The 13,762-nt window shown below is 37.4% G+C and overlaps 1 protein-coding gene across 2 annotated transcripts in view; it reads left to right on the forward strand.

Moving 5' to 3' along the window:
* Positions 1 to 923: 923 nt before the first annotated feature.
* Positions 924 to 13,762, forward strand: part of f9a (coagulation factor IXa) — a 49,605-nt gene continuing 36,766 nt past the window's right edge. Inside the window, exons 1-4 of one of the 2 annotated variants that reach the window (XM_088080957.1) lie at positions 924 to 1,067; positions 9,593 to 9,780; positions 9,900 to 9,924; positions 11,398 to 11,511. In XM_088080957.1, the coding sequence (XP_087937083.1) occupies positions 9,691 to 9,780; positions 9,900 to 9,924; positions 11,398 to 11,511 (229 nt within the window). In that variant the 5' untranslated portion in view covers positions 924 to 1,067; positions 9,593 to 9,690. Of the gene's footprint in view, positions 1,068 to 9,172; positions 9,333 to 9,592; positions 9,781 to 9,899; positions 9,925 to 11,397; positions 11,512 to 13,762 lie in introns of those variants that run through there. The other variant, XM_042492875.2, reaches the window with a different exon arrangement.

Genomic DNA, 13,762 nt, shown 5'->3' on the forward strand with positions numbered 1-13,762 from the left:
CTTCCTGTTTAACTAAAAAAAAATGTTACGATCTCAACATTCATAAAACTTATTATCTAAATCTCAAATGCACACACACTAACCTTGTCACCTGTGCCCAGCAGCCTGCAGTATACGGTGTTATGGCAGATTAGGTTGTCCAGTGGTATTCGTCATTTCAGTATTTAAGCAGACATAATGTTACATAATATTCAAGTCACAAAAAATCACTCAAGGCAGCACAGTGTCTTTGGTGAGAAGAAAACACATGTTCTGTGTTTGCCCCATGGGTGTATAAAAAGAACAGAATACAGCATTTTAGATGGGGCAAGTGTAGGGGTGAAATAATTTAATCGTACAGCTCTTCTAGACTTTCGAAAAATTTTATCAAATGAAACAAATCTAAGAGTGATACAAATAATTTTGCAGGGGATGTGACACTAAAAAAAGGCATCCACTGATTTATAGACATCTCTTTCACGATATAAGTCTATGTGAAAAAGTTTTTTTGGCCCCATGGTATCAAATGACAGACACAGAAATTGTAATTCTACTTTTGGCCATGTTGAAAATTGGCTTCAAACCCTGTGCACTTTCAAGGGGGTGCTGGTTTACTCCGGGCACCGCTGTTTATTCCAATATTTGTAAAACGTGGTTCAGAAAGATTGTTTGTTGTTTTTGTTGTTTTACTTTGTTGGCATGGCTGTGGGAAGTAAGGGTGCCCCTGCTGGACAAAGTCAACATCACAATACTCGAAAAAATGAAAGAAAAAAAAAAAAGGAAATAATTTTTTTTTTTTCTGTTGGTATTTACCAAAAATGAAGGCTTGAGTAAGCTTTAAAAATTAATTAGAAACAATGAATAATTACTAGTTATTAGAATTACGCTAAGCATCATGGTCAACGGACGTTACGTAGGCTACTGTTGGTCAGCTTGCGGTAGACTCACGCACCAGTCCCTGATGAATGTACACACAGACATTTCGAAAAGTTTGGACATTAATGCACTCATGAGTGACTTTATCTCAAAACCCCCTGAGCGCCAAGCCACTTTTGGAGTGACATAAGTGACGCACAAACCCAGCAAAGGTACAGTGGCTGTTCTGATAAGAGCTGTCGCCGTGCAGTTTTACACCGTTTTTGGGCCGGTATTTTCACGCTGGTAATTGTGCTGTAAAAAATTGTTTGGTGATGTTTTGTGCTGTGCAAGCTGGCCTTTTGGATTGCTTGGAATTGCGCATTTGGATATGTCCTGGTCTGCTGTGCGCAATGTGTTGATGGCCCCGTTTTTTTGTACTAAGCAGGCGCATAATAGTTTAAAGACTGGCTTCAGTGGATATGCCGATGATGATTTGTGTGCCTGTCTGTGTGTGCGTGTGTGCGTGCGTGCGCGGCCGAAGGTTAAAATACTGTGTGTTTTGGATATGTGTGCAGTGCTCTGATTGACTTAACTTGTAAAACTATGAGTAATCTGTTCTCGTTCACTATGTGCAACGGAGTATGGTGACATAAATCTTTGTTGCAGCAGCGCATGTTATAATAGAATGTTACAATATGAAGGGATTTTTCACAATATATGCCTTCAGAAAAAAATCATTAAAATCGATTCATACTTAAGAGGATCATCCTACACAAAATGCAGCTCTTATCACAGCACCCCCAAACTAGAAACTTCTTCCCACGGTTCTGTTTGTTGGTATCAGTCGAACCTTTACTTGTCTTAGATTTGTAAAGAGTTGATTTGTTGACACCATGTTGTTTCTAGTGTGGTTTTCCAATGGTCATATCAAGGTATTCAGAATGAGTATTGTTGGCAAATAGAATGAATAGAGTAATGGTAGAATGATTGAAAAATGAAGGAGAGAATGAAAAAAGGATTAAAATGGATTAAAACTGAATCAGCATCTCTCAGATCCCTGCACTGCACACACAACAATTTTCCCAATGTCAAAATTTCAGCTTTTTGCTTGCAAAAGCTTTTTGCACAAAGTTTTGTTTTTTTTTTTAATTACACCAGATTTTAATAGATGTTCATGGTATTTTATCCACATCCTAAAAGCACCCTGTGCTATACATACCTGGTCACAGTTAATAAACATCACTTTAATCAAATATTATATTTTGAAGTAATTTATGCACACAGAGCTGAAATTGTATATTTATCACGGCAGTCATTTAAAAATCAATTTCCAATTGCTTGAATAACAGCCACTCACCCCATCTGCTCTCTGAGCTGACTTATAAATCAGTTGCATAGGATGATAAACTAACACTGGACCAATAGCGAAGGGGCTGCTTGATTTGTAACCTGGCCGGGCTGAAAATCACCCAAGGTGCTATTTGTGTAGGAGCCAGTATGGCTGCTTGGAGGGATCAGTCCTAAAAATTGTTCTTTAGGGCAGGCGGTGAGATGTCGGAGGGTGATTAATGTTCCAATGTTGTGCAGCAGGATAACTCATCTGCCACTGTTTGTAGGTGTTAGCCTGATTCGAGCTCTGAGTGGGGCTGATAAGGTAATCAGGCTGGTTCTGTTACACAGGTGCTGATGACAGTGGATACAAGCTGGAGGTCCAGAAGTGTTTGTAGAATCTGTGTCTGTATTTTGTGTAATATTGGTTGGAATCGTCTCAATATTCAGTCTCGCTCAAAAAGTGCCAAAATCTTTGGCACAACAAGACAAACGTCTAGTGACATTCACTTTTATCAGTGAATTGCAGCTTTACTATTGAAGTAAATGGTAGATTTACTCAGTTAATAGAGAACATGGACACTATAAAAATATATTTCATTTGCTTGCTCATACTTTGGGAGTTGTTAGGAGGTTAAGAGGTTAAGATTATGCAGCATTATGCAGGAGAGGTCAATGCCGCATGTTGTGCATCAGGCAAAGCAAATAAAATATTCACATGTTGTCCTCATAATATGATGAATAATAGCAGAAAATGCAGCATAATAAAAGCCGAGGACTAAAAATGAAAATGAAGGCCGTACAACGTGCGTCTGTGTGTTTATGTTTGTGTCCATACGCCCGCACATAAAATTGATGTATTTCATCAAACGCTACTTGCAGGACATTTGCACCTGCTCATTTGTCTCAGATCCTTGCGGAGCTCAGTCGCACTGACCTCAGTTTCAAAGGTCAGAATGGGGTCAGCAAGTTATTTGAAAACTAAAGAGGTCAGGGTCAAAAGGTGTGACGAGATGTCATATTTCTGTCACGTCTCCCTATAACACACCACATAATTGACTTGGCTGCTCCCCAGATTGCATTTTTATATCCCTCATGTCACAGAGTCAGGGTGTGCTTTGGCTGTGGGACAGATGATCTACATGTATTTGCTGCAGCTGCCAGTTATCTCAGGTGATGACGTTTTTATCTCTTCACTGGCAGGTGAGTTATTTTCACTTTGCTATGTAAAGAGTGCAAAGTTGGAATTGATTTATTATTGTGGAAAACATCATTTGACCCGTTTCCACCTCATTGGCTCTGTCCAGTGTTGCTTTTTGCAAACTCATTTTTGACATTCAGGAAAACAGTGAGCTTCACAGGCACTTTCTGACCAGGAGGGATGGGAGCTCCACTTTTCATTAACGGTGGCTGAACATCCCTGAGCCGGCAGCGTCTGTCAGCCCGGGTGCATCACGGCTCACAGGACCAGGAGTGGACTTGAGCTCTCATTTTCCTAGGAACTCATAATAATACTGTGTTTCTGGGTCACTATTGGCAAGAGTGAGTACATGTAGTTGTGCAAACTGAAGCACTAGATTATTTTCTTTATTTTCTTCATTTGTCCCACAGCTGTACATGTAGTTACTTTAATAAAACAAAAGCATGCACCCATAAATCTTTACAAATTTAACTAAACCTATGAACTAATTATACCAAGCAATACTGGGTCACTGACCCATTTACAGTGACCTTACCTGGTTTAAAATGGAATCACATCAGGACGGAAATATTATTTCTCCTTGTACTCGAGTAAAGGACTTTAGGAAGTCTTCCATCTCATATAGGAAGTGATCTAAATAAAGTATGATTATGGTATTTTTTCTTTTTTTTACATGTTCTACATAATATCAAGGCAGTTGTTGAGACGTCAGTGTGTTTGGCTTGTTGGGGATGCGTTTGGGCAAGCAGGGGAATGGGTGTGAAACATCAGGCTTTTAAATTACTAAAATGACTGTACTAATTAACAGAGCGAGACTCTCAAATATCACATTAATGTCAATGACTTTATCGAGAGGAGGGGGGGACTGAGGGGAGCCATGCTTTGAGGCCCGCAGTGCTTCTTTTTACAGCTCACATCATAGAAGCTCCCTGTGGATATTACTGTACGAGCCCACAAGACTATAGTGTGTAGTGAAACAGCCAGTAAGGCAAGTGTAGATTTAGTCTCTGAGTATCAAAAGGGATATTCCATTTCTTAAAAAAAAAATAAGAAAAAAAAGATATGATGTCTGAATTTGTGAACTCACGAGTTCTTTTTTACAGGCTAGTTGTTTCCCTTGGTTTCCAGTTTTAATGCCAAGCTAAGCTAACCATTTTGTGGCTGTAGTTTTATATTTAACAGACAGACGTGAGAGTAGTTTCGATCCTTTCATTTAACTCTTTGCATCAAAGCAAATTTCCTTCTTTTAGCGAAATTCATAGCATTAACAGAGTGCTCCACGGATGATGTTTTCCTGTTGGCCAACCCGGAGGCCTACATCGCCCTGGTTCCTTCGTCACAATTAGATTATTGCAGAAAATACGCTCTGTAGTAAACAAACGTTTAATTAACTTGCATGCTTTATTCAGTAAGATAATCTTTACAAACGAACACAACTTTCAGGTTTTCTGAAGCCTAACTGCAATCACCAGAAGTAAAAAGCTACTGCTTGGCTGAAACTAACTACACTGCGGTCGCATGGTTTAAACGTTGCTACAGCTACGAGGCTGCAGCATCCAAACAACTTATATGATATGCTCTGAATTTTGTATAGCGCCCCTTTGAACATTTTTTAATTAATTAATTATTATTTTAACAAAGGATTTTTTCCATACTGAGTGAATGTTATTAGTCTGTGTCAATTACAGAGTTTCTTCTGTCGCATGAGGATTTCACACAAAACAAACATTTCATTTGCCTGCACCTGATGATCGGCTGCACTCACTTTACAAGCACACGATTTCTGTGATGAATTCAGAGTAAAAAAAAAAGCTCAAAGGAAGAAAATGTGACCATCAACCAGAGTTGGGACAAAGTTATTGTTCAGTAAGTTTCACTCAAGTCCCAACTGACAAGTCTCATGTCATGTCCCAATGAATTTTCAAGCTTTGAGTCCTGAACAAGTCATAATGCGCTCTTCACCAAATGTAATGCCATTTTCAAAGAGTATATCAATATTTTCAATTTACATAAATCTTGACTGCTTTTTAAAGGTGTTAAAATAAGTTGTTCCGTCTCCATTGTAATTTGGGACTTAAACGTTTTGCAAACTGCAATTTGTTTTTGCTTGACCAACTCACAGTTTGTGTACGGAACCAAACGCATCTTTTTAAAGAAATGTTTTTTCCACCTGGCGCTCAGTAGTGTAACGTTAGTTCTTCACGGTTCTCTCCTGCAACTCGACTGGATGCTGTCGAATCAGCTCAAACAAAGTGGGTCTTGGGAATTAGTAAATGTCAACTTGCTGGGTGTGAAAAGTGTTAACAGTAGTTGATTCAGAAAATAAATAGATTCGTGGCACACTTTTTAAATTTAAAATTTAAAACTTCAGTCCAATTGAAGTCATGCGTCACCAGAGATTAAGTCCTAGTTGAGTTGCAAGTCTTTTTCTTTAATTTTGTCAAGTCTAAAGTAATCAAATTTGTTATTTGAGTCTGTCAGAGTCAAGTCCAGGTCATGTGACACACACCTCTGCCATAAACTAAACTAGACAGACAGAGTGCTTGCATGTCACCAAGCAGAACAGATAGCTCAGCTTTCTTTATACAGGAACCCAGACATGAGAATATTAACATTTACACGTTATGACCTGAAGCAGCTCGTAGCTCATGCCGTCCTGCTGTAAAGCCTGGAAGGACTGGCTGATCTAATTAAACAGAACTCCCTCCCTGTTGCCCCGAGATCTTTCCATATCATAAACCTTACATCATTTAAATGTCACCATGTACTAATAATATAATGTTTCACAAACGTTAGTCTATTTGAAAACCAAAATATCATCCAGTCAAGGATTATTCAGACCACAGACAGCTTTATTAGTGTGATCAAAATGAGACAACAAAGTGTTTGTCTTTGTAGTGAGTGCCTGAGCTGCTGCCAAAACAGAGAGAGTCAGTAATGAGGATAGATGGAAGGTCACTGATGGAGAGAGAGTTTCAGTCCAGACACTGTACGCTCTGACTGACACAGTCAGCGTCTTGATGAAAAAATATTCCCTCCTGTGAGTTTTTCATCTAATTATAATTCAAAAGACAACCCTGACTGATGCAAAAAAACCTTTTTACAGCACCAAAAAACATCAGGGGCTGTGTTTTTTGTTAGATTTAGCTGTTACTTGTCTTATTTTTCACTTTAAAAAGCCCTGTTCATCAACTTGAAAGTAATAAGTTGGATATCTATTTTGGTAATGCATTTTTTTAATCCATTGATTGCGTCTTTAAATAGCACAAGATTGACTAGAAAGAATTCAATTATAACTGTAGTCTCTCCTTGTGCCGATTTATCCGAATCATGCTGTTCTTGTTTGAGCTCTACAAACACTCACAGCTACAGAAGATGGTTTTTTACCAGAGCTGAACATAAGCCTTCTGCAAATGACACTGTGTCCCTGGTGAAACACTGAGGTCTGAGCTGCCTGCAGCCCAGGAGATACTGCACGCTAACAATCAATAGCACTGAGCAAGCATCAGAGTTTTTATTATCTGCCAGGCCCTGACTCGATCCCCAACTGTAGTGACTAATCTAATTGGAGCCGACACAGACTTCCCAGCTGTGCGCCGCTGCCAAAGAAAGAGAGAAGACAGAGATGTCAGGGAGATCTTCATAAATCAATAGTCAGTCACAGACAATTTTACCTCCTTCTATCCATCCATGCATCCACACTGTCCGTCTAACAGCCTTGTTAGCGTGCTAAGCTCACAATTCATCACCTCAGTGCTAATAACAAAAACAATTGTTGCTATTTTCTCCTGTAGATTCTAAAGTAAGCCTGGTCAATTGTTTGTATCCACACTGCTTTTACACTAGACTGTGTGGTAAGTGTGCCACTGAGGTTATCAAGCCCACAGCCTCTCCACGAGGCTCAGCAACAGACTTACATTTAGAAATATGACTCAACCAGGGCAGAGCAGAGTGTGCATACAGAGATGTTTTGGACTATAGTTGGAATACCTGTGAAAATCTTTACCCCAGAAAGCTGTTCTGCACACTATAACCGCTTTACTCTGATACTCATCCTGGCTGGAAATGATTGAGAAGCTCTCCTATTGAGCAGACAGTGTTAATTACTCAAGTGAAATGAATTATTCAGCCTCTGAACGATTCAATGAAATATAAATGCCTCCGGTCAATAGCTGCCAACACTTGAGAAGACTTTGGACTCCCTCTGGGGGGATTTCATAGCCAGTGATGGGATGCATAATATGCCAGACCACAAAACGACACCCGAGTTAAATCTTGAGCTGGAACGCTGAATCAGCACAAACTTAGTTTCAACTTTGACCACTGCGTCATCGTCGTGGGTAATTATGACCTCTGACCCCCAGGTAATTCATCAGTTTTTTGTTTTTTTTTTAATTCTGGCTACATTTGTTTTTATCTTGTAAGTCACGCCAACTTTGTGGTTGTTTGCACTTTACCAGTTCAGTGAGGCCAGATGTAAGATGAAGACATAAATTATTGAAATATCCTGAATGCCTCACACAACATACAGCCTGCCGTACAGTTTGTGGCTTCACTGACTCGAATAGTTCTCTTTCAAATAAGACCGTTCTTTAAACATGCAGTAAGTTTCATTTTTCCTCAGCAATGTTGATAATGTATTCTAACTCAGATTGAGGGCTGTGTCTGTAATATAATAATGGGGTTCATGATCCTATGACCCGTCTCTGTTACTGTCTTCTTATGTTTTGTTGACTGACTGAAGTGCAAGCCCGCCATCTTGTGGTGAAAAGACCAAAGTGCAAAAAAAGTGTAGATTTCTGTGAGGATGCAGGCAACACGTCCCCCTGAATATTTAGAAAATATGCATCTGTTCCCTCCAATAAAAACATGAAAGTCACAGAGGAGTTTCATTTTGATAAAACTGAAGACATGTATGCCATGAATTATTATTATTAATAATAATAATAGCAACAATATTCATAAACTTTATTTATATAGCACTTTTCATTCAAGAAATGCAGCACAAAATGCTTTACATGTGCTCAGTGCAACACGCCAAAAAGGCAATTTAATATAAAAGGACGTTTAAATCAAAAAAACAAACAAACATGAAATTGGAATACACAGAAGGCATCAAATCTCAATATTAGCAAAACCGTGAGTCCTAAAATCCTGAAATCATAATCATGATGGTGACATGTTTATCATAAAGTGTGAATCTAGAGAGAGAAAAGGAGAAATATCAAGAAATATATAATATGGTAAATATAAATTAATATCTTAATAACATTCTTATAAATACATACATAAAAAACACGAATAAGGCAACAAAATGTGTGTTTGCGCAAGTGTGTGTGTGTGTGTGTGTGTGTGTGTGTGTGTGTTGTTGATTACAAAGCTGTGAAAAGCTTCAGACTGATACAAGAACGAGATCTTTCTGTAAACAGTTTGTCCAGTTGTTATATAACTAACTGTTGTCACTAAATAGAAATAATGAATGTGTTTGGTGCATGGTTTCCATTGTAATGAAATAAAGAACTTCACGGGCAGAATAAAAGACAAATCATATGCTCTTTTCACAACATGTTTACATTGGTAACCTTAGCTGAGCCATAGCTGAGGTCAAGAGCTGGAGAGTGAAAACAGGTCCAGGTCCAGAGGTGAAAATCAGGGCACAACAGACTTTTAGAAAACTGGATGTTCTTGGACGACAAAGATGTATCAGTCTATTTAGTTATCCCCCCTGTTTGATCATTTGTAAATAACCAAATCTCTACTGGTGCATGTGGATGTTGACACACTGGTGTTTTCAGACAGAATAATTGTGTAAATAATTGTGAGTGTTCATGAGCAAACAGAGATCTGTACTTTGGAGTAATGGTTCAGTGTGTTTGTGTCGGGATACCGGGGATATTTGGAATGGCACCGCTTTCTTTGTCTGTCTTATGTCTGCTGATTTTGGACTTTCAGCTGGGCTATGGAGGTATTATATGTTTTGTCTTTATGGTGCTCATAAATACTTTATCTCTTACTAGAGGTGTATTTTAGTCCTGCAGCTACACAGCACTTTTAGAGTGCTTTCAGAACATGTGACTGGAGGAGCATCGTCCTTTTTATTTACTTTATATACATAAAAATGAATATCTCTACATGTATCTGCTGTAGTGACCTGTGAGAAGAAGACAGTCGCCTAAATATTGACTATATTTTTCTTCTGTTTTTTTCTTCTTTTGCTCACCCAAGCGCCAGCTCCAGCCTCAGGCCCGGTGTTCCTGTCTAGGCAGGCAGCAGACAGCGTCCTGCGGAGACACAAACGCTACAATACTGGTGTGTTTGAGGAGATGCTGGAAGGCGACTTGGAGAGAGAGTGTAAAGAGGAAGTATGTGACCTGGAAGAGGCCAGGGAGATCTTTGAGGATGATAAAAAGACAGTGGGTATTTTGCCTTATTTATCTCGTTTCATGTTTTCTCGTTTCATGTATTTGTCTCGTTCATTTTCGATATATTCCTGTTTTTGCTGACTCTACTCACCAGAGTCTCTGTATTTCAGATGGAGTTCTGGGTGGCATATATAGGTAAGCATGTTCTTGATGAAATACTTACTCCTAATACTCCCAACACAAAGAGAATATTAGAAATGTCACCGTAGTGACTGTCTTTTATTTGTCCAGTGTGTTTGTTACTGTAATTATCTTTATGACTCACATCTCTGCTTCCAGAGTAAACACTTATTTTAAAATGCAGATCTGTCTTTTTCTAGACATGCTTTTATATAAAGACGTTTTTCCTCATATTTTTATTTCATCTGAGTAAACATTGCTTTGAAAGAGTATTGTAGGAAGCACTGGGCCTCATGCAAGACACTATACACAGACAATTTTTCTCTTATTTTTGCTCATATCCAGGATTTGTTCTTATTTTGTTAGTACCCATTGATATTTGGGATTCATCAATGTTTTCTTATTTTTGCTTTTCTCCTAGGTAAGAGAAAATTTTATGATTAGTCAGGAGTACTCCTACCAAGATAAGAGAAAAATATCTTACTTTCATAGTCCACAAATTGTTGTCGAACACAAGGAAAAATAAGTTTTATATTTGAGGAACATTCGAAAATACATTAATATAATTTAATCAAATTTACCTGGCCTTAAAAAGACTGGATTATTAAATTTCAGGGGTAAAGGAATACTACTATACTCTGTTTGTTGATCCCAATTACTGTAATTTCAGTTACTGTGCATCACTCTGCTGACCAGAGTTGAACTGTAATTAAGTACATTTACTCAAATACTGTATTTAAGTACAAATCTGAGGTTACATGACTTGATTATCTTAATCTCACGCAGAGAGGGAAATATTGTACTCTTTATGCCACTACTATTGTTAGATAACTACTTTACAAATGAAGATTTTGTCACAAAAACATAAAAATATGAAAATATAGGCGAAACAGTCAGTCGATTAATTAGAAAATTAAATGGCAATTATTTCTTCCATGTAAGTATTTTTCAATGCAAAAAACATTTCATGGTTCCAGATCTCATACTGTGTTTGAGGAATCCTGCTTTTTCTTTTAATTATTTTAATTATTCAGATTTATAAAATGTGTTTAAACCTTTGTATGTGTACTTTTACTTTTAATCCTTTAATGCATCTTCCAAAAATCACAATAACTTTGTTTAAGTTTATTTAACAGTAGGCCTACATCAGTTTTACTATTGTAGAAGTTCTTCTTCTTACAGTCTTTTTTTTTTTTGGTTTCATGTCTTCAGGCTTGTTCATGTGCCAGATTCTTTGCACATGGCACAAAATCTGCCATTATATAGTATTTAGGGGCCCTTACCTGTACTAACAGGTGACTTATGATCAAGTGGGATTCATAATTGAGCACACCTGCATAATGGTAAATTTGGGTGGTTAAGAGCATTTGGTGTAACTGGAGTTGACTTCTCTCTATATATTTTCTCTTACCAGAAATTTAAGAGAAAATACACAAGAAATTTAAGAGAATTTTGTCATTAGAGGTACTGTGTCTGGATTTTTTTCAGATGGCAATCAGTGTAAATCAAGCCCATGTCTGAACCAGGGGTTATGCAAAGACCACCTCGGCTACTACACCTGTGCATGTCCGTCTGGTTTCACTGGCACAAACTGTGAGATTGGTAAGTGGAAATCCTATGGCTCAATTTAAAAATGTGATCAAAAGAAATTTGATCTTTATGTTTTATGATTCAAAGTTTCTGAGTAAACAAGATCAGAAATAATCAGGTGTCCGTTTCAAAGGATACAAAGCTGGACATAGATATAGTATATTATGTGGTCCAACATGTCGAAGCAATACTCATAGTACAGAATGTTGTCCAAAACGGCACGAAAAAACCAAAAACGTCATACTATATTATGTCAGCACAAAGGACCCAAAAATGTTGTACCATAGTATGTCATCCAAAATGACCCAAAAACGTCATAGTAGATTATGTTGTCAAAAATGACCCAAAATGTGACAAAAATGTCATAGTACAGTATGTCGCCAGAAGTGACCCAAAATGGCACAAAAACGTTGTACTATAGTATGATGTCAGAAAGGGACCGAAAAGGTAATGATTTAGCATGTTGAAGAATGACCAAAAATGACATAGTATAGTATGTCGAAAAATGTGAAATTTTGACATGTCCAAAAAATGGCTAAAAACGACATATTATAGCTTTTAGAGACACATCTTAGTATGCAATTTAAAAAAGAAAGACCAAAAATGTCATAATTTAGCATGTTGAAAAATGGCCGGAAACGCCCAAGTATATTATGTCGAAAAACTTCAAATTTTGACATGTAAAAAAAAATGGCTGAAAACGACACATTATAAGTTGTAGACACGTCATAGTATACAATGTAGAAAAAAAGGCCCAAAACGTCAAAGAAATGACCAGAAACGCCACTGGATGTGACATATAGTGAAATTATTCCCCATACTATAGTATGACATTTTTAGACGTTTCTTCAACATTCGAACTATTATGTTTCTTGTTACGTTATTTTATGCAGTTGTCAGCTGTTTTTGGGACATGTCACACTTTGACATTTTCACCATTCTTAAGTGTTGCATTTTCAGCCTTTTTTCCACATGCTATATTATGGTGTTTTTGGTCGTTTTTGCAACCTTTTATGCTATGGCGTGTCTCAGCATGCTATTTTATGCATTTTCAGCTGTTTTTTGGGACATGTCATATTTTCTCATTTCTCGTCATACTATTCAATGGCATTTTGGGTTGTTTTGTTGACATGCTATATTATGGTGTTTTTGGCCATTTTTGAAACATTCCATGCTATGGTGTGTCTCTGCATGCTATTTTATGCGGTTTTCAGCTGTTTGTGGGACTATACATACATACTATAGCATTGCCATTTTTGCCGTTTTTCGACATGCTATACTATGGGTTTTTTTGGCAGTTTTTTTATAACATTCGATGCAATGCCGTGTTTTGGCACTCTATTTAATGCAGTTTTTAGCTGTTTTTGGGACGTCATATTTGACATTTGTCATACTATAGTATTGCCTTTTTGGCCGTTTTTTTGACATGCTATATTGTGGTGTTTTCAGCCATTTTTGTCACATTCTGTGCTACAGTGTGTATTGGCACAATATTTTATGTTTTCAGCTGTTTTTTCGGACATGCTTAATTATGGTGTATTGGGCCGTTTTTGCAACATGCTCTGCTATGGCGTGTTTCTGCACACTATTTTATGTGGTTTTCAGTGGTTTTTGGGACAAGTAATGTTTTGACATTTTTCACCATACTATAACATTGCCTTTTTAGCCATTTTCTTGACATGCTATATTATGGTGCTTTTGACCTTTTTTTAAACATTCTATGCTATGGTGTGTTTCAGCACACTATTTTTATGTGGTATTCAGCTGTTTTTTGGACATGTCATATTTTGACATTTTTTGCAATACTCTAGCCTTTTCAGACATTTTTTGACATGCTTTGTAATGGTGTTTTTGGCCATTTTTGCAAAATTCTATGCCATGCTGTGTTTCAGCACACTTTTTTATTTTGTTTTCAGCTGTTTTTGGGACATGTCATTTTTTCACATTTTTCGCCACAACATATTTTTGCCCATTTTTTTTCAGATGCTATATTATGCTGTTTTTGCCAATTATGCAACATGTTATGCTATGGCATGACTCCTTATAATATACAAAGTGGGAATACAAGCCAAAAAATGCCAAAAACCTCATAATTTCGCATGTCCAAAAAATGGCCAAAAAGGCAATAGTATGTCACATTTTGACCCCTCCTAAAAATAGCTTAAAACCACTTCGGATAACTCGTAGAGACGCGTCATAGTAAACAAAGCGGGAATAAAGGCTAAAAAAAGGTAAAAAACCTCATAATTGAGCATGTCCAAAA

The sequence above is a fragment of the Plectropomus leopardus genome, chromosome 8 (genome assembly GCF_026936395.1).
Source record: "Plectropomus leopardus strain MGB_pleo_1.0 chromosome 8, ASM2693639v1, whole genome shotgun sequence".
Taxonomy (NCBI): Eukaryota; Metazoa; Chordata; class Actinopteri; order Perciformes; family Serranidae; genus Plectropomus; species Plectropomus leopardus.